Source organism: Coregonus clupeaformis, chromosome 3 (assembly GCF_020615455.1).
Source record: "Coregonus clupeaformis isolate EN_2021a chromosome 3, ASM2061545v1, whole genome shotgun sequence".
NCBI classification, from domain to species: domain Eukaryota; kingdom Metazoa; phylum Chordata; class Actinopteri; order Salmoniformes; family Salmonidae; genus Coregonus; species Coregonus clupeaformis.
The window spans coordinates 27,164,077-27,189,677 of NC_059194.1; the positions used below are offsets into that span (position 1 = coordinate 27,164,077).

General features: G+C 45.0%; 1 protein-coding gene across 1 annotated transcript in view; it reads right to left on the reverse strand.

Moving 5' to 3' along the window:
* drp2 (dystrophin related protein 2) overlaps nucleotides 1-25,601 on the reverse strand; it is a 123,749-nt gene that overhangs the window by 21,040 nt on the left and 77,108 nt on the right. The window contains exons 8-16 of the mRNA XM_041853035.2: nucleotides 18,785-18,863; nucleotides 17,739-17,799; nucleotides 16,374-16,435; nucleotides 15,640-15,714; nucleotides 13,955-14,159; nucleotides 10,865-10,950; nucleotides 9,148-9,305; nucleotides 2,773-2,939; nucleotides 2,506-2,617 (exon numbers count right to left, since the gene is read on the reverse strand). Coding sequence (XP_041708969.1) covers nucleotides 2,506-2,617; nucleotides 2,773-2,939; nucleotides 9,148-9,305; nucleotides 10,865-10,950; nucleotides 13,955-14,159; nucleotides 15,640-15,714; nucleotides 16,374-16,435; nucleotides 17,739-17,799; nucleotides 18,785-18,863 — 1,005 coding nt within the window. The remainder of the gene's footprint in view (nucleotides 1-2,505; nucleotides 2,618-2,772; nucleotides 2,940-9,147; nucleotides 9,306-10,864; nucleotides 10,951-13,954; nucleotides 14,160-15,639; nucleotides 15,715-16,373; nucleotides 16,436-17,738; nucleotides 17,800-18,784; nucleotides 18,864-25,601) is intronic.

A 25,601-nucleotide genomic window follows, 5' to 3' on the forward strand; every position in this document is an offset into this window, starting at 1 on the left:
ACGAAATATAAGCTTGTTTTACTCCATTGTTTGTAAACAATGTAATACTTAACAAACACTGTAGGGGAGAGTGGGGTGTGTTGAGCCCTTTTTTACATTCATCATTACTACATCAAGAGAAATATAGGATTCTTTCTATCAAAGATATCTACATATATTTCAGGATGTTGTGTATCCCTGGAAATAATCAGAATTCATGTAAACATGTGTCCTGTGACAGTGGGTGATGGTGCTGGTAGGTCAAAGTTGAATTCATGGAATGGGGGTGTGGTATATTGTATATATTTAATGTATGCCTATATTCAGATATAGAGCTCTCTGTTCAATATCACTTACCCTTCCATTTCTTGACCAGTTCTCTGGGACAGGGATGTTGTTTCGATGTGCCAATTCTTAGGCAAGTTCTCTGCATTTGAGGCTACTAAGCCCATGAAACTGGTCCACAAGATTCTTGATAGCTCAGACTCCATGTCATCAGATAAGACCTTGTGTGCCTCTGCTACTCTATAATAGCCTCTCGCACAGGTACATGTTCATTTTCTTTATTGTCAATGTACCTCTTCAGTGTCATTCAAAATATTATTTCCATCCCTTGCTGCTGACTTCTTCCCTTCTCTCACTTCATTGGCTGCTCTCTCAAGAACCTCAAGGGGGGCTAGACCCCTGCTTGTTTTACATTTGTATACACAGGGCATGATGATATCTGCTCTGTAACAATACAAATTCACTATCTTGAGTTCATATGCATGACACAAATACTATTCATATTATGCATAGTGGCCATTGGCTCACCTTACCCCAAGGCAAAACTTTTGACTATATTAGCCCACACAGCTACAAGGATGCACTTTCATGCTAGGTTTAAGACCTCATATTGTAGCTTAAGAGACCCCAGCTAATGTATAAAACAATCTTAAAACGATCTACTTTGGTTTAGATACAAGCCTCATGAAACCTATAACACAATAAATTAATTTGACTTTGTGAAATTCTTTTTAAATTTTTCCTAACTTGCTTACCACTTTTTCCATGTGGTTTCTTCCTTCAGACTCCATAAAAGCTTCTTTAAGCTTTTTGAAATCATTCATTACCAGAACATTTTTTTGTCAGAATATTAAAAAGAAGAAAATTATTAGATTAAATTAATTAGTCATATCCTTGTTTTGAATGTGACCTGATAAACTGAATAAAACGCTTGAATATGAAACTGACACATACACAGAAAAGGTTACCTTCAGGTTTCTGCTTAGTTTTTGCTGCTATTAGGAAGTAAGAGATATAAAAGAAGGGTCTGAGTCCATTTGGATGAAATTCCTCAGTCCCTATAACACACACACACACACATCAACCAATCTATTATGTAAAACCATTCCAGTCAGTACAATTATGAGTTTGTTTGAGACCCTGCTTCTTGGCATCCCAGCACACTCCCTCTGTCCAACACCCTTACAGCAGAGCTATGGAGCAAGCAGGCAGGCCTATACTGGTGCACTCTGAAATGAGTTCTTGGAAAACCGTATACAGTACATGTAGCTAAGTAGCCAAACCCTGATCTATTGATTGGTGTGAATGTTCTGGCAGTGAGAACATCGGTGGTGTGCTGTTGGCCACCGTCAGCCCCGGCTAACCTCTTCCTAAATATTTGGTCACATGATACATTTTGTGTGTGTGGTTTCCTAGAAACAAGGGGTGGCTCAACTAACCCCTTGGCTCAACATACCCCACTCTCCCCTATAGCCTCAAACCATGGTTAAAACTATAATTTTTATATCATGGATGGTCAGTCCTTGCACCAATAGCTCTGTCTATGGATTTGAGAGTGGTTACATTTCCCCAACCCCATCCCTCAGCTTTTTATTTTATTTTATTTTTTTATGGGGGTAGATCAGCTTAATATTGCAGATAGATTGTAACTTCTATCAATGTAATTGTCTGCATCACTTCCAATCCCCCATGTTTTTTTATATATATACTCCCCTTTATTACTTTTCAACCCCGCCATCCTTTCCCTACTTGGGGTACATTAGTGAACAACAATGCCCAGGCCTCTACTTCCAGCCTATACTTACTATCTACACCTTATGGACACAGTCAATTTTACAATAATTAAATTTTTTTTTTTTTTTTTTTTTCTCCTGAACTTCTACTCTCAACCTCTCCGGTCATTTTCATGATGTCCATCTGGTTTGCTTCTATATGCCATATCTTTCTAACTGTGCTCTTTCCCAAAAGCTCCCAACATACAACCTATATACTTATTATGGACTCAGCTTTTTACCAAAACAGTGGAGGGGTGTCGCTTTGTTATTGTTTGAACTGCAGATCGCCCCTTTAAGATGGTAGTGTAGAGCGTAGTGTGGGCTGTGTCTGAAATGGCACCCTATTCCCTGTATAGTGCACTACTATGTAGTACTATGGGCACCCTATTCCCTACATAGTGCACTACTTTTTTATTTTAATAGGGTGCCATTCGTGAGGCAGCCTGGGTGTAGCACTCCTTCTTACTGGGGTATAGTACTCCATGATGGGGTAGTGGAGCTTCTTTCCCTTGGTGGTGCGTCCTGTGAGGAAGCACGTCTGGCAGATGTCCACATTGAATTGTTTAAGACTGCGGTACCTGTCAGGATAGATCAGCAGAACGGATGATCATGTCACAGTCAGTACATTAGAGAGGCCCTAGTAATAGCTCTATTCTCAACCCAGATGTTGTTTTTGTGTGCGTGTGCATACATCCACCTTTTTTCATATTTGATAGAGGTACAATAGACCAACCTGAATCCCTTGATGGGGCACTGTTTACAGATGTAACACTTGGCCTGGTGCTTGGCTGACTCGGACACAGCCACACGCTGCAGAACAGCCAGCCACACTACAGACTGGGGCTCCAGACTCATCCACTCCAGGAAGTGCGATACCTCGATGGCTAGCTTCCCTGGGGCCTACGGGAGGAAGAACATGGGAAACATTATACCAGAGTAACTTATGTTTGTTTTTTCTCCTGTTTGTTTGTCTGTAAAATGCTATTATCTAGTACAGGTATGCAGTACAATTTACTTACCACTTCATCAAATTGCCTGTATTTACTGTAGGCTACTTATTACAAGGTAATGGCATATTGACTTAAAGTTACCCTGGAAGAACTCGTATATAAACTGCTGCAGAAAGCACAAACAGAGAAAGAGGAAGTTGATAGCGGCCAGTGAGCGTGGTGACTTTGTCAGAGGACCTGTTGCGGTTCTAACGTTCCAAAGCCATTCCGGCATTCCAGAGACGAGCAGAAAAATAGGATGAAAGGGAGTCAGGCTAATAAAGGAGAGACTTGCCAAGCGCAGAAAATCCGTAACGTGTAAAATTCTCATTAAGTGTGCATCAGAATGCATTAAAATATTGATTTCCCTGGAGTCTCGTCCCAACTCAACCAAAGCAGCGTAATTAATGTGTGAATGTGTGTGTGTGTGTGTGTGTCTGTGTGTCATGGCCGAGGAGGAGTGCTAGAGTGAGAGTTCTCCAGGGGAATGAGGCTCCTCTCCTCACTGCTCTTTTCTCTGCCCTGCTCACCTCTCCTCGACTCTCCTCTCCTCTCTGCTCTATGTTTCAGTAGCCAGCTCTGATTGTGGGAGGATGAATATTTCAGCATATTGAGCCCACTGAGTACACTGAACACTGCAAAGTATACATTGATTAAAATAATAATCAAATCAAAGCATATATAGATTATTCTGGCCACATCAAAACTTAGCTAACACACTGACTACACAAAGCAACAACACACAGAAAACACACAACTCACACACTGCATCACCTCACAGAGCACAACAGGCTGGTCTCTCTATACACACAGACCACCGAGCGCCAAAGCACAGCATGCCTACAGTAGTGAAACTCCCTCCCTCTCTCTGATCCTCCCATCCTCCATGTAGAGCCAAACCAATCTGCCCCGCTGTCATCAATGACTCCAATACACCTCTCCGCCCTCCGCCCACAGGAGGTGCCAGCGCGTCATCCCCTCACTTTGACTTCATTACCATGCCAATGTGATAAATTGTCTATTTGGGCACTACACTGATCATTCAGGCTGCTCATAAAAGCATTGGCATAGAGCAAATAGTGATATGAAGGGGTTTAAATCACCCCTAGTTGATATCAGAAGTATGGATGGGAATAGAGTGAGATTTATTTAAGGATTGGCTGTAAAAAAAGGGAAGAATTAAGGGTTTTAGGATGGTTTTAAAAAGGCCACCTCCCAAAAACCTGGTCCCCGCTCATCCCAAATCTATAATTCGTTTCTCTCCTGAGCTAAATGCCACGAGGCGGGATTCCAAAAAGCTGAACCCCCCATGTATGAGAGTGGAAATGACAATGCCCTCAGCAGCAGCAGTGGAATGGGAAGAAAGAGTTGTTTACAGTTCTTGCATGTCTCCATCTCGCAACAGCAAAACTAACAAATTTGTTACACCCCATAGATTCCATATGGTTCCACCTACACAAGTCTTTTGAACCAAGTTCCACCTACACAAGTATTTTGAACCAGATACATTTCTCTAAAATTCTTAAAGGGCGACTGCACTAAGAAATGCTAGCGGCCAAGACTGAAGCCAAACGAGTTGTCTTGGGGTGTGGTTTGATGTGGATATGTTCACATATCGTACCCTGGCAGGCACTGTTGTTTGTCCCTCCTGAGTCACCGTAGCAACAACATAGCCACTTCCTCATAATTGTCACTTCCTTAAAATAGTCAGAATTAATTAAGATAAATTAAGAAATCTGTAACTAACCCATAAGAGTCTAAGCCATGTCTGAGCCAGGGGAAGGGGGGGAGTCATATTATATGAGGATTTTTATATTATGCTAATTAGATTTCCGCGGGGGCGCGGACATCGACTCTAGGGGGTTAACCTCTACGGGATCAGTGTCCCGTATATGGGATGGTTGAGCTAACGTGCGCTAATGTGATTAGCATGACTATTGTAAGTAACAGCAAACTTTCCAGGACACAGCCATGTCTTATATGGACAGAAAGCTAAAATTCTTGTTAATCTAACTGCACTGTCCAATGTACAGTAGCTATTACAGTGAAAAAATACCATGCTATTGTTTGAGGAGAGTGCACAGCAACAAAAAACGTATCACGGCAACTGGTTTGATACATTCACCTCTGAAGGTAAATAATGTACTTACATTCAGTAATCTTGCTCTGATTTGTCATCCTAAGGGTCCCAGAGATAAAATGTAGCATAGTTTGTTTGATAAAATCAATTTTTATATTCAAATGTAGGAACTGGGTTCTACAGTTTGAACCCCTGCTGTCTCTGGCTCCACACCCACCCCGCCCGGCCATCTAGATGTGTGAAAGTTAGTGTATAAGCTAATGATCCATCATGTATGACATTCCTGGGAGTGTGTAAACTTACATTTTGTATTACCATATCATTTTTGTATGGTCTCTATAGTTATGTACTTGAAAATGTATCAATTTACCAATTCGGCACATTTGGGCAGACTTGATACAAAATAGTCCAGTATTGCAATGCTTCACTGGATCAATCTGAAACTTTGCACACAAACTGATGCCATCTAGTGGCTAAATTCTAAATTGTGCCTAAACTGCAATATTATATTGTGGCCTTTCTCTTGCATTTCAAAGATGGAACAAAATGTTTTATAGAAAACACATTTTTTTGTTTGTATTATCTTTTACCAGATCTAATGTGTTATATTCTCCTACATCAATTTCACATTACCACAAGCTTCAAAGTGTTTCCTTTCAAATGGTATCAAGAATATGCATAACCTTGCTTCAGGCCTTGAGCTACAGGCAGTTAGATTTGGGCATGCCATTTTAGGCGAAAATTGAAAAAAAGGGTCTGATCCTTAAGGGGTTAATTTAGACACGTTTTTGCCGAGGAAGTCTTAGTCGCACAATTCTACATCTACTGTAGCTAAGGTGTTTGGTGCAGTATTTTTCAAGTAAAAAAATGTGCATAAAAACTAGATAGTGCATCGCTCAGGACTGATTTCTGAGAACAATAACATGTCTACAACTTCATCATCTGCAAGCTGTCAAACTATCGTAAATAATGCACAAGCTACACACTGCTAGCTAGCTAAGTTCCAACTGTGTTTGTCAATGAATCTAGCAAGTAGTAGCTAGCAGGCACATTGAGCAGCCAGGCCTCAATCAGCTTATCAAGTGACTGGTGAGTGGCGACGTGTGTGCTTCGGTGCTGTTTGGCAGAGTAGGGGTCTGTCTGGCAGTGTTTCATAGGGAATCGCAGGGGAACACAAGATGCTCAGGAAAGGTTTTTGGAATATTGACAAGTTGCAGTTGGGATACAAGTGCGCTCTGATCGTCTCAATTGTCATTTTGCCCCAAAAAGTGGTGGATTCAAGTGATTGACACTATCAAACACATCAGCAAGTGGCCACTCCATAAAGGGCTTAGGGCCAGTGGCGACCCGTCATTCAGTGCTAGCAAAAATATGTCACATATCAGTTCGCAAACAACATAAAAAAATATATATTCTTGAGTTAATAAAGCCGCATACCAACATGGTCTCTTTCTTGAGTAAGGCAGCTCCAAAATGCAGGTGTTTCAGCCTAGCTCAGTGCTTTCTGTGGTGGAAGGGCAGTCAGCGAAAATACAGAGTGTAGGCGTTGGTAATCTTCTCTAGTTGCGCTGTGATTGGCTCAGTGTTCTGTCACTCATGGAGACACTACGTCACCGCCGAATCTACACGGAGGCAGTATAAGCCTCCTTGGGTGCTGCCATAGATGTACAGTACATTAGAAGTGCCCATCCAAGAAGGCTCAAGGTCATTGGCCACAGATAAAATGACGTCAAATCACATTATACATACCGTAGCTTTGATTGGACTGATAATGTCAACATCATACTTTCAAAATCTTACAAGCAGTCATCATCATTACATTTGAGTCATTTAGCAGACGCTCTTATCCAGAGCGACTTACAGGAGCAATTAGGGTTAAGTGCCTTTCTCAAGGGCACATCGACAGATTTTTCACCTAGTCTGGGATTAGAACCAGCGACCTTTCGGTTACTGGCCCAACGTTCTTAACCACTAAACTACCTGCCGCCCTACGAATCATGAGTCACGTTGACAATCTACTGGCAAATCCTTTTCAATCCTTGTCATATGAAGATAAATTATAGATAAAACATATCTGTGCTCATTGGCCATTGGCCATAAACATTACACAACAAGTCGGAAATCGCAAATTCAACAATGAGTGGTTTGGAAGGAATCAAAGGATAACTGCAGCGTCCCAAAGCAATCACTGCTTCCTCTGCCTGCTATTCGGTAGAGACGGTGTGTGGTCCAAGTCTGGGTTTAAGGATTTAAAACATCTGTCTGAAAGGGTCTCTTTTCCAAGCTTAAAAGGATAAACATTTACACGCAACACCATGGGGCAGAAAAGGTTGAATACATTGGCCATGCTGTCAATCCAGCATGATTTCTGCCGCGTTCAAAACAACTGGAAACTCGGAACTGGGAAATCGCAGACTTCAGTACGTTCAAGACAACTGGGAACTCTTTCTAGAGCTCCGACCTGAAGAGCACTGATGTCATGATTCAACCTTGTTTTTTTCAGAGTTCCCAGTTGTATTGAAAGCACCATAAATCCAGAGAATGCCAGACTTTGATGACAAAGTTTGCCCACAAGAAGGACCGCCGCGCGATGTTCAAGTGAGTACAGCACAACAACGGTCCAAAAATACTGTATGTCTTGTATACTGCTGCATAAATGATGCAATATTTCTGCCAGGGAGATATGTATTCAGTAGCTAAGAAAGTAATACTAAGTGTATGTGGTGTAGTATGCTGTTAGTAGCCCATGTGTCTTACCTTAAGAATTTGGTCTCTCTCCCCCTCAGAACTTAACCTACTGTTCTGACTTGGTGGCGCACATTACATTTTCGTCATTTAGCAGACGCTCTTATCCAGAGCGACTTACAGTTAGTGCATACATTATTATTTTCATACTGGCCCCCCGTGGGAATCGAACCCACAACCCTGGCGTTGCAAACGCCATGCTCTATCAACTGAGCTACCTCCCTGCCTGCCATTCCCTCCCCTACCCTGGGCCAATTGTGCGCCGCCCCATTGGTCTCCCGGTTGCGGCCGGCTACAGCAGAGCCTGGATTCAAACCAGGATGGCACAGCTAGCACTGCGATGCAGTGCCTTAGACCACTGGGCCACTCGAGAGGCCTATGGCCTGTTTTAGAGAAATGTCATCATTGAATATCGTAAGCTTTCATTGTCTGTTTATATGTCCCCTTTATTTATCCTACGGTTCTGACTTGGTGTACTGGGAGAATACTGTAAGAACGGCCCATGTTCTGAATTCTGTCACTGTACATTTCAAAAGTACTGAACAAATAGTTATGTCGACTACTTTGTCATTTATGTCTTAATCGAAATTACGGCTTGCCTCTTATCCGCTCATCGTTCCCTTATGCCATAGTTTGTACATCTCAATTGTTATATTTCTTATATAGGCCTATATCATTAGTATCTTATTCATCATTGTAGGCAACAGTTTGTGGAAGGCCCTTTCCTGTTTCAGCATGACAATGCCCCCATGCACAAAGCGAGGTCCATACAGAAATGGTTTGTCGAAATAGGTGTGGAAGAACTTGACTGGCCTGCACAGAGCCCTGACCTCAACCCCATCGAACACATTTGGGATGAATTGGAACGCCGTCTGCAAGCCAGGCCTAATCGCCCAACATCAGTGCCGGACCTCACTAATGCTTGTGGCTGAATGGAAGCAAGTCCCCACAGCAATGTTCCAACATCTGGTGGAAAGCCTTCCCAGAAGAGTGGAGGCTGTTATAGCAGCAAAGGGGGGACCAACTCCATATTAATGCCCATGATTTTGGAATGAGATGTTCAGCACATGTCCACATACTTTTGGTCATGTAATGTATCTAATTGTGCTCTTTCCCCTGAAGGAATTAATTAAAATGTATGGAATTGAACTAAATGGAATTGAGGTAATTCATAGCCTGTGTTACCATAGTATCCTTAACCAGTGTATGGTGAGGTTATAAGGAGTGTGTGTGTGCATGCGTGCCTGCGTGTTTGTATTTGCGCGCGTGTGTCAGTCTGTGTGTGTGGTCTCACCATGCGGAAGCAGCTGCGTACACTGGGCTCCACATTGCTCCCTCCGAAGGCGGCCACCTCTCCCAGCTGTCGCGGGATCTGGATGGCTTCATAGAGCAGCATACTGAGGTGACGCTGGTCTGTCAGACCCCCTGGACCAGACACCTGCCTGAACAGGTCTGATAAAACATAGAGGGTTAATAAAACGTGTGTGTGTTTGTGAGTTCGTACACAAGATTGTTTATGCATTGTATCTGTATACCTGTGTGAATGTGTGGATGTGAATCTATTCACTTCTATATGTGTGGATGTGAATCTATTCACTTCTATATGCGTGGATGGGAATCTATTCACTTCTATAAGTGTGGATGGGAATCTATTCACTTCTATATGCGTGGATGTGAATCTATTCACTTCTATATGTGTGGATGGGAATCTATTCACTTCTATATGTGAAGATGTGTTCCAGATTATGTTTACCAGAGCTGGGGTCAATTCGATTTTGAAGGCAGTCAATTTAGGAAGTGATTTTAATTTAAAATTCAAAAATGGAAAAAGAGAGAGAGAGAGAGAGAGAGAGAGAGAGAGAGCGAGAGAGAGAGAGAGAGAGAGAGAGAGAGAGATAGAGAGAGAGAGAGAGAGAGAGAGAGAGAGATAGAGAGGAAGGGCAGCCGTGCTGATCTAATTGCAGACAAAAGGGCTGCATTAGCGCTTGCTACCTCGTCAGGCTCTGAAAGTGGCCTTCATCTGCGAGTCATGATTCCGCCTGTCACTGTGGAGATGGATACTGACAGGTGTTTGAAGGTGCTGCACAATGCCAGTATAAATAGCACCAGCCCCAGCCAGAACCCTGACAGCCAGCCTGCCTGCCTGTCCCCTGCACATGGCTCAGACTCTGGGGGGAGCAGAAGACAAGCACACACACACGCAAGCAAGCACAAAATCACACACACACACACACACACACTGTCTGCCACACCACCACGTTCACTCACTCACTGCCACCAGATGCGCCCCCTTGTTTACTAGCATAATCAGGGGTCATCTCTCCCCTGAGCTGAGGAGAAAAAATGTGTGATCAATCACTGGGACAAATTGGCATGGCTGGCATCACTGCCCCCAACCCCCACCACCACCACCACCACACCCCCTCTACCCTCACAATCCTCCAGGATCAGGCCTTCTGTGCTTCGTCTGCCATAAAAAAAGACTCAAAATCTGTTGCCATTCAATTTTTACAAGCTGTCACAGATGGTGTGCCAACTGACAGTGGGCCTGCCCTGACCCGCTGGGGCTGTCTAAAATCTCATACCGATGAGCTCATTCTCTCTCATCTCCCCCTTCTCTACATATTTACAAGGCTGTGTCGTAAAATCCGGTTAAGATGCTGTAAAATGGTTTTACTTTCCCTGAGCTGGGCACCAGTGAAATATTAGCGCATAATTGAACATCGAAAAGGGAAGCCAGAGGGGCCAGAGCCCAGAGAGAGAGAGAGCTGAGTGGTGTGTGTGTGTGTTCTCTCTACCATAGTGTATTCATCTCTGCCTAAAAGCCCGATGTACTTTGTAGAAATAAAGAGAGAGAGAGCCTTTCTCCATGATTGTGCAGCAGAGTAATTCTCTCCATTAGGCTAAGTGGTTGTCTTTATGTAATGCTTGCAATCAGGATGGTTTTGTTTTGGCCCTTTGTTAGGGGGCTGCAGGGCTGTGGTGTCTATATGAGAGGGTCTCATACTTACATTTATACTTCTCCTGAACATCCGCATTGCACAGGCTCACCAGTCCCGTCTTGAAGGAGAGGACACGCATCTTCCCATTGCGACCACTAGGGATAAAGCAGGGCAGGAGAAAGAAAGAAAGAAAGAAAGAAAGAAAGAAAGAAAGAAAGAAAGAAAGAAAGAAAGAAAGAAAGAAAGAAAGAAAGAAAGAAAGAAAGAAAGAAAGAAAGAAAGAAAGAAAGAAAGAAAGAAAGAAAGAAAGAAAGAAAGAAAGAAAGAAAGAAAGAAAGAAAGAAAGAAAGAAAGAAAGAAAGAAAGAAAAAAAAATAATAAAAAAATAAAGAGAGAGCTATATAAGCACACACTCAGGGGCACATGAAAAGTAGAATATGCCAGAACAAACACATTTACATAAGCAAACAGACACATAAACTAAGCCTTTACACTGCGAAAACAAGGGGATTAGAGGCAGGAACATATCCATAAACAGTGTTCTCTGGCCAATGGCAAGGCCACAGAGTTGGGTTGGGACTGGGAGAGCTGTGTCCTGACTTAAATGGGTCACATTATATATGTGTGTCTGGGAGGCACAGGGACACTGGCACTAGAGTCAGAGAGAGGGGAAGGACAGGGCTGCTGTTACTGGCTTTAGTAGGGAGCTTTGCTGCTTTTCTTTTCTCTGCCTTGACAGCAGAGTCAGGAGGGGATTACAGTCATTTAAAGAACATTAGAGGCAGTGGGAGTCAATGACAGTCGGATAGTTACATAGAAGCACTACCTTTAATGTGTGACAAAATAGGAGTCAGGAGACTGCAGAGTCCATTAGAGGCAGTGGGAGTACATTAGAGGTAGTGGGAGTACATTAGAGGCAGTGGGAGTACATTAGAGGCAGTGCGAGTCTATGTGAGAATATAAGAGATGTTAAAGTCACTGGGGGAACATTAGAGTCTGTGTGAGAACATTAGTCAGTGTGAGAACATTAGTCAGTGTGAGAACAATAGTCAGTGTGAGAACATTAGAGTCTGTGTGAGAACATTAGAGTCTGTGTGAGAACATTAGTCAGTGTGAGAACATTAGAGTCTGTGTGAGAACATTAGAGTCTGTGTGAGAACATTAGAGTCTGTGTGAGAACATTAGTCAGTGTGAGAACAGAGTCAGAGGCTGAACAGAGGCAGAGTTAGTGGGAGGGCAGTACTGCTATTAGAGTGGATGTGGAGCTTAGCAGCAGATCAGAGTCAGTAGGAGAACATTAGAGTCACAGAGAACATTACTGCCATTCCCTGTCATTATAGTCACTGTTACAGTGTGCCCAGGAGACCAAGGGGGAGGCAGGGGGAGACCTAGGAGGAGGCAGGGGGAGACGTAGGGGGAGGCAGGGGGAGACCGAGTGGTGCAGAACATTAGTCATGTTCTCACACTGACTAATGTTCTCACACAGCTGTGCCACTAGAGATCCTGGTTCGAATCCAGGCTCTGTCGTAGCCGGCCGCGACCGGGAGACCCTTGGGGTGGCGCACAATTGGCCCAGCGTCGTCCAGGGTAGGGGAGGGAATGGCCGGCAGGGATGTAGCTCAGTTGGTAGAGCATGGCGTTTGCAACGCCAGGGTTGTGGGTTCGATTCCCACGGGGGGCCAGTATGAAAAATTGTATGCACTAACTGTAAGTCGCTCTGGATAAGAGCGTCTGCTAAATGACTAAAATGTAAATGAAGCAGGGGGAGACCTAGGGGGAAGCAGGGGCAGACCTAGGGGGAAGCAGGGGCAGACCTAGGGAGAGGCAAGGGGAGACGCAGGGGGAGACCTGGGGAGACCTAGGGAGAGGCAGGGGGAGACCTAGGGAGAGGCAAGGGGAGACCTAGGGAGAGGCAGGGGCAGACCTAGGGAGAGGCAGGGGGAGACCTACACACACATTTATCCTGACTCAAAATCACTCCAACCGACCCACTCTCCAAAAATAACCAGAGAAAAGAGAGGGAAAAAATCTGCTTTTCTCTTTAGTAATACTGAGAACACAACACTCCCTAACAGTCTGTGGGGAGACCTCATGATGATTACAGCTCACACTTCACACACACACACACACACACACACACATACAGATCCCACTGCATGCTCAGCTCATTCGCATTCACAGCCGGCGTTTATCGGAAAACAAAAAAGCAATTACAGGGAATGCATGTAAAGGGTAAAATGCTGATTTCCACTCATTAGCAGCAGGTAGTTAAGGGCCATAAAACAAATGTATAGAGTTTAGAAAAAAAATTGGCTGTTTATTCCCCCCTCTTTTTTTTATGTTCACCGGGAATTGTGCCTCTCAGATTGTCTGCGGAGGGCTTGGCAGTTGGCAGAGAGAGACGGGGTCGGGGCAATCAGAATCAAACAGTGAAGGCTTTCTGCTGGGTCTCAATGGCCCTGATTGGACACCTGCCCGCTTGATTGAGCTACAGCCTCTCTGTGATCCTACTCACGACACAGCCTCCCAGGCACAGAGCCTACTTCACCAATGAGACGCCACTCTGAGAGGGCTCTCGGCCAATCATAGCATTGGACTAGCAGAGAGTGATGGACCTTGATCGTGGGAAGACGGTGAATTTGGCCAAGGATATGTGAGAGATTATATTGGCAGTAATGTTAACTGCAGGGGTTTCGAGTGACACACATAGAACAGTGCTGCATATGAAACCGATGACAAACACAGAGTTATTTGGTTAATTAGAACATAATAGCTCAAAGTGGCACGTACAAGTAGCTAACAACACAAGTGGAATGAACAGTCACTAATTAGATGAAGATTAAACTGTATATCTGAACACAAATTAATGCTTAACTCAAGGTCATGAAAAAGGTTCTTGACTGAAACTGTCTAAATAACCTTTGTGAAAGTAGACGTGTTGTATGCAGACGTAATCTTAATCTTACTGGCCAATTAGTGTTTATTTTATATTTCCAACCACTTAAAGGTAATATAAGACCAAGTGAAGTAATGTGGTATCAAGTACCTGTCAGACATTGATGCACTGAGCAGCCAGTTACAACACATGACCTGGCCTGGTTGATGTCATGTAAGGTTCAGGGTCAAGGGTCAAGGTTAAAGGTCAGTGGTAAGTAGTACCTGTCATAGACATTGAGCAGCCAGTTGAGACACATGTCCACACAGAGAGGGATGTTGACCACGATGGCCCTCCTCTCCTCCTCCAGTCTCTCGTACAGGCCGGTCAGGGCATGGATCATCTCCACCACATCCATCACATGTTCCCCATGCTGCAGATCCTGCTCCCTGAACACGTCCACCACACTCACCAGCGTCAGCAGGTCCACTGGATGGGTGCACACACACACACACACACACACACACACACACACACACACACACACACAGACGGACCACCAGGGACAGGAGCGTGAAGGAGAGAACACTTATTCACCTTTTCTCCCACTTAAACCCTGACAGATTATGGGAGCGTCAAACCAAATGTGATTTTGCTCCTCTAAACTAATTTGAATGGCCATCCCAGGCTGGGTAGAGGACTGGAGATATAAGGGTTGGGAAAGGAGAGGACATGGCTGGAGTGGGTTAGGGTTGGGAAAGGAGAGGACATGGCTGGAGTGGGTTAGGGTTGGGAAAGGAGAGGACATGGCTGGAGTGGGTTAGGGTTGGGAAAGGAGAGGACATGGCTGGAGTGGGTTAGGGTTGGGAAAGGAGAGGACATGGCTGGAGTGGGTTAGGGTTGGGAAAGGAGAGGACATGGCTGGAGTGGGTTAGGGTTGGGAAAGGAGAGGACATGGCTGGAGTGGGTTAGGGTTGGGAAAGGAGAGGACATGGCTGGAGTGGGTTAGGGTTGGGAAAGGAGAGGACATGGCTGGAGTGGGTTAGGGTTGGGAAAGGAGAGGACATGGCTGGAGTGGGTTAGGGTTGGGAAAGGAGAGGACATGGGTGGAGTGGGTTAGGGTTGGGAAAGGAGAGGACATGGCTGGAGTGGGTTAGGGTTGGAAGAGGAGAGGAGACACTAGAATACATTTTCGATGTGCTTTTATAGAGCCTTCCTCAATCATCCATACCGAGAGAGAGTGAGGGAGGGAGAGAGAGACAGAGACAGAGAGAGAGACGGAGAAACTCAGTAGTTACTATGGTAGCCTGGCAATTAATTATCCTAACGACACGGACTAGCAGACCAGCACACGATGAGGCAGGCTAGAGAGAGAAAAATAGAGAGAGGGAGAGAGGAAGAGAGAGCAATAGGAGGGTGAACGGATGACCATGGCGAAGCGTGGCCTCAGGGCTGACTCAGGGTCAGGTGGAGCCAGGGAAGGAGGGAGGGAGGGATGGAGGAGAGGAGGAGAGGGGGGAGGTCTGGAAAGTGGAAGATAAAGCCACTACGCTTGGTCCTGGAGGGTACACACACACATTTATGCCTCACTCATCCACATGGCCTTGGCTAATTACCTTAACTGGGCCAATTAATGAGTTTAATTAGCATGCATGGCAATGATTTAGACCTAATGAAGGAGAGAAGGGGATCTGGTTGGATGAGGAGTTGTAGCTAGCAAGTTAGCGCTAGGCTAATCAATGACTTTGATTGGTAGTGGTGACCTTGGTGGCAGATATACCCCAGGACTTAAGGAAGGGAATGGCCAACTCCTGATTTCACTAATCATGGTCTAAAATGAAATTACTTTTCTGGTTGAATTAGGTGTGTTATAGCTGGGCTGGAACAAAAGCCTGCACACACTGCTCTGGAGCTCCAGCTTCCCACCCAAGTTACGGAATATAAGAGTTGAATGAAACACAATACGTACATCTCAGAGCCTTCTGCACCCGCCGCAGCTTCATGGCCGTCCGGTACGCTGAGAACTTGATGTTGTTCAGATCAGCTAATGAGGGAGGGAGGGAGAGAGAGAAAAAAATGAAAAAGAGATGATCAGAGGGCAAGGACAAAAGAGAAAACAAACCCCCTCTCTACTACCTTTTACTCTCCCTCTCACTCTCTCCCCCTCTCTCTCCCTCTCTCCTTCTCCCTCTCTCTCTCTCCCTCTCCCCCCTCTCTACTACCTTCTACTCTGCCTCTCACTCTCCCCCTCTCTCCCTCCCTCTCTCTCCCTCTCCTACTCTCTTTCCCTCTCTCCCTCCAGATGAGACAGACCACCCTCGTCTGCCCTCATTCTCCCTGCATTTATCAGCCCATCAGTGAGTCATTAGCAGGGGCCATGTTGCTACATAATGCCGCTCCCTCCATCCCTGATAGTATCTCTACGTGTGTGTGTGGACAATCCCCTTGTCAGATCCCATTAATAAAAGGAACCCGATGCCATTTAAATCACAATTAATTTAAATGCAGGAAATAGCTAATCACAGAGCCGGCCAATCGGTCCTGCAGGTTAAGTAGACCAGTGTCGTCCATCTCGGGGGTGTCTGAAATATGGGGCCTTAATGAGGTACGGGGTGACGGTGGCGAAGGCCCTGCGGAGGTGGCCGGTAAGGGCCTAAGTGGAAAAAGCTCAGAGAGGGAACTCTTTAATTGTCTCTGTCTTACCCAGTGCCTGGTACAGCTCCGTCATTTTTGGATGATCCCAGCACGTCGTCTGGCCCTGATGGCTGAGGGAGAGGAGGAAGGGAGAGGGGGAGAGGGGGAGAGGGGGAGAGGGGGAGAGGGGAGAGCAAAGGAGGACAAATTTACAGGAGGAAAGAGTCAAGTAGTTAAAGAAGAGAAAAAAGAAACAGAGCAAAGAGAAAGAATAAAACATTTAGAGAGAGGGAGGGGGAAAGAGCAGAGGAGAGTGTAGAGAGGAGGAGGAATAGAGAGACAGGTAGAGAAATAGAGGAGAGAGCAGAGAAGGACCGTGTAACAAGGGAGAAAGTAGACAGAGTTGTTTCCAACTATGAGTTTATGAACCTGTAAAGCTCAGACACGTAGCAACAACAAGGCAGTAGGACCAATGTTCCACTACGATCACTCCTCACCCTTCACTGTGTACCAGCTGCTACTACTGCTTCACCCTACTGCTCTGACGGAGCTACGGCAACCGTGTAAGTGGCTTCACACAGAGAGCTGCTACTGTCTCTAGACTTCATTAAACAGACAACCTATCCTAGCACTCAACCCCAATCCCTGCCAGCAACTGCTAAAAGGGGCAGCGCAGGAAAAGGAAAATATATCAGGGGGAAAAAGATAGGCAATAAATAAATGACGAGCACAGTTAAATAAATGAGCAAGCCCCGAGCAGAAAGTTTGCCAGGACCCCGGGGCCACTTCACTCCAACGCTCGTTATTACCTGTGTGAGACTGTTGGATCGATTAGGTGCCCGACAGAGGGCCCGTCAGATATTCCCCTCCAGTGGCACAGTTACACAGCCCATAACTAATTATCAGGCAGCAGGGGGAGCTACGGGGGGGCAAACGGGGGCAGCAGAGGGGCCAAACAGGGCCCATTCACCCATTTGTAAAAGAGATACGCTGATTAAACACACTTACACGCACAGGACACACACACACACACACTGTACACACACACACACACACACACACACACACACACACACACACACACACACACACACACACACACACACACACACACACCGACAACACCCCACACACCTCAGAGCTGAAAGCTAAACACAGCCCAACCAGGGAGGATGGAGTATTGATGAAGTAAATAAGTGGTTAGGGAAGGGGCTTAGCTCGATACTGTTCTCCTAGGGATACCTTAGTATGAATGTGTTCTCTCCAGGTAACTCAATACTGCCATCTCAAGCAAAGTGAATGTCTTTTTTCAACAACCTTTTTTCCCTCACACACTTTTAGACTGTCTGCACTCATGTCCCCCAGTTGGACTTTATGTACTACACACACACACACACACCCTCTCCCCCCTCACACACACCCAGTTGGACTTACTTGATGTAGTAGGGTACTTTGTTTGGAGAGATGGCGCGTTCCCAGGGTATTTGCACTGAACCTGTAAGTGAGGGGAAAATCAATTGCTAAGGCACATCAAGCATGAAAAGCCATTTGCACATAACCACTGACCATGGTCACATCCCGAATGGCACCATATTCCCTATTTAGTGCATTTAGTGGACTACTTTTGACCAGGGCCCTATGGGTATAGTGCACTAAATAAGGAATAGGGTGCCATTTAGGACATGAACCACGTCAATCCAGACCATCTGTGAACATTCAGGCACCACAGAGGGGGAGCTGCATCACATAATAGGTGTGCTAAAGCTGAATGAAGGGAAAAGCAGCCTTTTGTGTCCAGTCTAAAAGAGGATTAGGTTGTTTGCAAAGGCTAATGGAATATGGGTGATGGAGGAGGCATATTGACAAGACCCGTTCAACGTAGCATTTTAGCAGTAAGCTACAGGGGCTAAGCTACCTGGGACTGGAATAGGCTAGACTGGAAAGGCTGGGAGGTGAAGGGAGACACGCACACAAGGACTCTGTCACAATGAACACAGTGAGACAGCAAAACACCACAGACAGACACACACAAACACACATATTCCTGGCGGGGAGAAAGAGATCAGCCCCAGAAGCATGACAGTGCTGACACAGCAGAGCTGGATGGGGGGACTGAGGACAGTAGGGGTTCCCTTTTACTACCACCATCATCACAGAGCAGCAAACACACACACGTGAATGAGCACAGACACACACTACTGCTGCTGTGACTCAGTGGGGGATCAAGGTACAAAGCCTGCCCCCTCTTCCCTCTTCCCTCGACCCAGACACCACAGTCACACACACAGCCTCACACTGTGACCAACCATGTTCTAATCCCCTTCCCCCATATAAAACACCCCGCCACCCATCCACATTTTCAACATCCCACCCCCTCCTCCCCCCAGCCCCTATACAGGCATAGCACAACGTGGCACAGCATTGCACAGAGCGTCACGGCACTCGGCGCCAACTTCTAATGAATGTGGAGGAGCCCTTACTGGAGAGGAAGTGCTGGGATCCAGGGCCAAAGTCTCTGTGGGCATCCTGCAGCTGCTTCAGACGCTCTTCAATGGAGCCCTGCGAGGAGACACACATACATTTACATTACATTACACACACACATACACACATTTACATGACATTGAATTATACACACAAACGCACACACATTTACATTTACATTACATTATACACACACACAAACACAGCACGGGCGAAATTTGATTTGATCAAAAGAATCACGGAACTGTCTTTATCTCATCTCATTCCTGCTACGAACACACACAAACACCTCCCTCCCTCCTCTTCTCCTCATCCTTCATTTGGCAATTAGATAGTGCTATGGATTTTTTTTTTTTACATTGACGCACCTCCCCTGCCACCTTGCCATAGCCCTTTGAAGAGCGTTGAGTAGGGAAAGAAGACACTGAATCTACTCTGCTCTGTTCGGCTCTTTTCAAATGAGGACAGTCATTTCACAGTAAGCTATGTGTATCGGAATAGAGGTTTGGGGGTGGAAGTGTGTGTCAACAAGCGAGAGGGATTTGAGTTCATGAAAATAAGTTGTGCCATTTATTGTCTCTGTACGGTGTGTTTTTCTCGATGTGGCTGTCCCAAAACGGATTTGTTGAGGACTAATCCTGGTTTATTTACAAGGTGTTCGATTCAGCGTGTAAATCATTGTCAGAGGATGTCGAAACAGCGCCACAAACAAAGGGTGCTAAATCCACTCACTAGGGCCAGCCCAGGCCTTTTGGGGGCCCTAAGCGAGATTTGGTTGGGGGGGCTCCCCTACCTCGCAGGCAAAACATTTTAGTGGTCCCCCTCTTGACGGCGGAGAGAAAAATTAACATTTTAAAGCTACAATTCTACACATTTTGCCAAGACTTGTCATGTTAATCTGTATCTGAGTGAGAGTGACTAACAAAATCAATGGGGGCCCCCTGGACACCTGCCCTGCGTGGCAAATTTAGATAGCTGGCTAGACTAACTTACCAATCTAAAAATTGTTAGCTGACATGCTAAGTGAGTGACTATCTGTGACAGACATAACAAGAGAAAAACTGCTGATGCACCGTCAAATAAAAAAATTGCACCTTGTGTATTCTACTATTCTAACTCTCAACAGTAAGTTGAGACCCCGACTGAGTTCCTAAAAAATGTTTTATATACACGGAATGTACAAAACATTAGGATCACCTTCCTAATAATGAATTGCATCCCCTTTTGCCATCAGAACAGCCTCAATTTGTCGGAATTCGGAAAGCGTTCCACAGGGATGCTGGCCCATGTTGTGTCAAGATGGCTGGATGTCCTTTGGGTGGTGGACATTTTGATACACATGGGAAACTGTTGAGCGTGAAAAACCCAGCAGCGTTGTATTTCTTGACACACTCAAACCGGTGAGCCTGGCACCTACTACCATACCCCATTCAAAGGCACTTTAATCTTTTGTCTTGCCCATTCACCCTCTGAATGGCACACATACACAATCCATGTCTAAATTGTCTCAAGGCTTAAAAATCCTTCTTTAACCAGTCTCTTCAATAAGGGATCATAGCTTTCACCTGGATTCACCTGGTCAGTCTATGTCATGGAAAGAGCAGGTGTTCCTAAGGTTTTGTACACTCAGTGTATTTATACACTACATGACCAAAAGTATGTGGACACCTGCTCGTCAAACATCTCATTCCAAAATCATGGGCATTTATATGGAGTTGGTCCCCCCTTTGCTGCTATAACAGCCTCCACTCTTCTCGGTATGCTTTCCACTAGATGTTGGAACATTGCTGCGGGGATGAATTGCAGTCGCCGTTGCAACTCATCCCAAAGGTGATTGATGGGGTTGAGGTCAGGGCTCTGTGCAGGCCAATCAAGTTCTTCCACACTGATCTCGACAAAACATTTCTGTATGGACCTCGCTTTGTGCATGGGGGCATTGTCATGCCGAAACAGCAAAGGGCCTTCCCCAAATTGTTGCTACAAAGTTGGAAGCACAGAATAGTCTAGAATGCCATTGTATGCTGTTGCGTAAATATTTCCCTTCACTGGAACTAAGGGGCCTAGCCCGAACCATAAAAAACAACCCCAGACCACTATTCCTCCTCCACCAAACTTTACAGTTGGCACTATGCATTCGGGCAGGTAGCGTACTCCTGAAATCAAGAACTTTGAAAGTTTCTTCAAGTGCAGTCGCAAAAACCATCGAGCGCTATGATGAAACTGGCTTTCATGAGGACCGCCACAGGAAAGGAAGACCCAGAATTACCTCTGCTGCAGAGGATACGTTCATTAGAGTTAACTGCACCTCAGATTGCAGCCCAAATAAATGCTTCACATCTCAACATCAACTGTTCATAGAAGACTGAGTGAATCAGGCCTTCATGGTCGAATTGCTGCAAAGAAACCACTACTAAAGGACACCAATAAGAAGAAGAGACTTGCTTGGGCCAAGAAACACGAGCAATGGACATTAGACCGGTGGAAATCTGTCCTTTGGTCTGATGAGTCCAAATGTGAGATTTTTGGTTCCAACCGCCATGTCTTTGTGAGACGCAGAGTAGGTGAACGGATGATCTCCACATGTATGGTTCCCACCGTGAAGCATGGAGGAGGAGGTGGTGGTGTGATGGTGCTTTGCTGGTGACACTGTTGGTGATTTATTTAGAATTCAAGGCACACTTAACCAGCATGGCTACCACAGCATTCTGCAGCGATACGCCATCCCATCTGGTTTGCGCTTAGTTGGGACTATCATTTGTTTTTCAACAGGGCAATGACCCAACACATCTCCAGGCTGTGTAAGGGCTATTTGACCAAGAAGGAGAGTGATGGAGTGCTGCATCAGATGACCTGGCCTCCACAATCCCCTGACCCCAACCCAATTGAGATGGTTTGGGATGAGTGAAGGAAAAGCAGCCAACAAGTGCTCAGCATATGTGGGAACTCCTTCAAGACTGTTGGAAAAGCATTCCAGGTGAATCTGGTTCAGAGAATGCCAAGAGTGTGCAAAGCTGTCACCAAGGCAAAGGGTGGCTACTTTGAAGAATCTAAAATATATTTTGATTTGTTTAACACATTTTTGGTTACTATATGATTCCATATGTGTTATTTCATAGTTTTGATGTCTTCACTATTATTCTACAATGTAGAAAATAGTAGAAATAAAGAAAAACCCTTGAATGAGTAGGTGTGTCCTAACTTTTGACTGGTACTGCATACAGTGCCTTGCAAAAGTATTCATCCCCCTTGGCGTTTTTCCTATTTTGTTGCATTACAACCTGTAATTTAAATGGATTTTTATTTGGATTTCATGTAATGGACATACACAAAATAGTCCAAATTGGTGAATTGAAATGAAAAAATAACTTGTTTCAAAAAATTCAAAATAATAAATAACGGAAAAGTGGTGCGTGCGTATGCATTCACCCCCTTTGCTATGACACCCCTAAATAAGATCTGGTGCAACCAATTACCTTCAGAAGTTACATAATTAGTTAAATAAAGTCCACCTGTGTGCAATCTAAGTGTCACATGATCTGTCACATGATCTCAGTATATATACACACCGGTTCTGAAAGGCCCCAGAGTCTGCAACACCACTAAGCAAGGGGCAACACCAAGCAAGCGGCACCATGAAGATCAAGGAGCTCTCCAAACAGGTCAGGGACAAAGTTGTGGAGAAGTACAGATCAGGGTTGGGTTATAAAAAAATATCAGAAAATTTGAACATCCCACGGAGCACCATTAAATCCATTATTAAAAAATGGAAAGAATATGGCACCACAACAAACCTGCCAAGAGAGGGCCGCCCACCAAAACTCACAGACCAGGCAAGGAGGGCATTAATCAGAGAGGCAACAAAGAGACCAAAGATAAATAATAATAATATAATAATATGCCATTTAGCAGACGCTTTTATCCAAAGCGACTTACAGTCATGTGCGCATACATTTTACATATGGGTGGTCCCGGGGATCGAACCCACTACCCTGGCGTTACAAGCGCCATGCTCTACCAATTCAGCTACAGAGGACCACAAATAACCCTGAAGGAGCTGCAAAGCTCCACAGCGGAGATTGGAGTATCTGTCCATAGGACCACTTTAAGCCATACACTCCACAGAGCTGGGCTTTACGGAAGAGTGGCCAGAAAAAAGCCATTGCTTAAAGAACAAAATAAGCTAGACACATTTAGTGTTCGCCAAAAGGCATGTGGGAGACTCCCCAAACATATGGAAGAAGGTACTCTGGTCAGATGAGACTCAAATTTAGCTTTTTGGACATCAAGGAAAACGCTATGTCTGGCGCAAACCCAACACCTCTCAACACCCCGAGAACACCATCTCCACAGTGAAGAATGGTGGTGGCAGCATCATGCTGTGGGGATGTTTTTAATCGTCAGGGACTGGGAAACTGGTCAGAATTGAAGGAATGATGGATGGCGCTAAATACAGGGAAATTCTTGAGGGAAACCTGTTTCAGTCTTCCAGAGATTTGAGACTGGGACAGAGGTTCACCTTCCAGCAGGACAATGACCCTAAGCATACTGCTAAAGCAACACACAAGTGGTTTAAGGGGAAACATTTAAATGTCTTGGAATGGCCTAGTCAAAGCCCAGACCTCAATCCAATTGAGAATCTGTGGTACAGTGGGGAAAAAAAGTATTTAGTCAGCCACCAATTGTGCAAGTTCTCCCACTTAAAAAGATGAGAGAGGCCTGTAATTTTCATCATAGGTACACGTCAACTATGACAGACAAAATGAGAAAAAAAATCCAGAAAATCACATTGTAGGATTTTTAATGAATTTATTTGCAAATTATGGTGGAAAAATAAGTATTTGGTCAATAACAAAAGTTTCTCAATACTTTGTTATATACCCTTTGTTGGCAATGACACAGGTCAAACGTTTTCTGTAAGTCTTCACAATGTTTTAACACACTGCTGCTGGTATTTTGGCCCATTCCTCCATGCAGATCTCCTCTAGAGCAGTGATGTTTTGGGGCTGTCGCTGGGCAACACGGAATTTCAACTCCCTCCAAAGATTTTCTATGGGGTTGAGATCTGGAGACTGGCTAGGCCACTCCAGGACCTTGAAATGCTTCTTTTTACGAAGCCACTCCTTCGTTGCCTGGGCGGTGTGTTTGGGATCATTGTCATGCTGAAAGACCCAGCCACGTTTCATCTTCAATGCCTTTGCTGATGGAAGGAGGTTTTCACTCAAAATCTCACGATACATGGCCCCATTCATTCTTTCCTTTACACGGATCAGTCGTCCTGGTCCCTTTGCAGAAAAACAGCCCCAAAGCATGTTTCCACCCCCATGCTTCACAGTAGGTATGGTGTTCTTTGGATGCAACTCAGCATTCTTTGTCCTCCAAACACGACGAGTTGAGTTTTTACCAAAAAGTTATATTTTGGTTTCATCTGACCATATGACATTCTCCCAATCCTCTTCTGGATCATCCAAATGCACTAGCAAACTTCAGACGGGCCTGGACATGTACTGGCTTAAGCTGGGGGACACGTCTGGCACTGCAGGATTTGAGTCCCTGGCGGCGTAGTGTGTTACTGATTGTAGGCGTTGTTACTTTGGTCCCAGCTCTCTGCAGGTCATTCACTAGGTCCCCCCGTGTGGTTCTGGGATTTTTGCTCACCGTTCTTGTGATCATTTTGACCCCACGGGGTGAGATCTTGCGTGGAGCCCCAGATCGAGGGAGATTATCAGTGGTCTTGTATGTCTTCCATTTCCTAATAATTGCTCCCACAGTTGATTTCTTCAAACCAAGCTGCTTACCTATTGCAGATTCAGTCTTCCCAGCCTGGTGCAGGTCTACAATTTTGTTTCTGGTGTCCTTTGACAGCTCTTTGGTCTTGGCCATAGTGGAGTTTGGAGTGTGACTGTTTGAGGTTGTGGACAGGTGTCTTTTATACTGATAACAAGTTCAAACAGGTGCCATTAATACAGGTAACGAGTGGAGGACAGAGGAGCCTCTTAAAGAAGAAGTTACAGGTCTGTGAGAGCCAGAAATCTTGCTTGTTTGTAGGTGACCAAATACTTATTTTCCACCATAATTTGCAAATAAATTCATTAAAAATCCTACAATGTGATTTTCTGGATTTTTCTTTCTCATTTTGTCTGTCATAGTTGACGTGTACCTATGATGAAAATTACAGGCCTCTCTCATCTTTTTAAGTGGGAGAACTTGCACAATTGGTGGCTGACTAAATACTTTTTTTCCCCACTGTATGACTTAAAGATTTCTGTACACCAGCGGAACCCATCCAACTTGAAGGAGCTGGCGCAGTTTTGCCTTGAAGAATGGGCAAAAATCCCAGTGGCTAGATGTGCCAAGCTTATAGAGACATACCCCAAGAGACTTTCAGCTGTAATTGCTGCAAACGGTGGCTCTACAAAGTATTGACTTTGAGGGGGTGAATAGTTATGCACGCTCAAGTTTTCTGTTTTTTTGTCTTATTTCTTGTTTGTTTCACATGAAAAAATATTTTGCATCTTCAAAGTGGTAGGCATGTTGTGTAAATCAAATTATACAACCCCCCCAAAAAATCTATTTTAATTCCAGGTTGTAAGGCAACAAAATAGGAAAAGTACCAAGGGGGGTGAATACTTTCGCAAGCCACTGTATATATCGTTTTTTTTTGTCGGGGGCCCCTTAGTGCTGGGGGCCCTAAGCAACCGCTTATGTCTCTTATGCCTGGAGCCGGCCCTGCCAATCACACTGAGAAAGAGAGTGAGAGAGAGTAAGAGAACAAGGCACAGTTATCCCGAGGCACTTCAAGGACAAGCAAGCCCA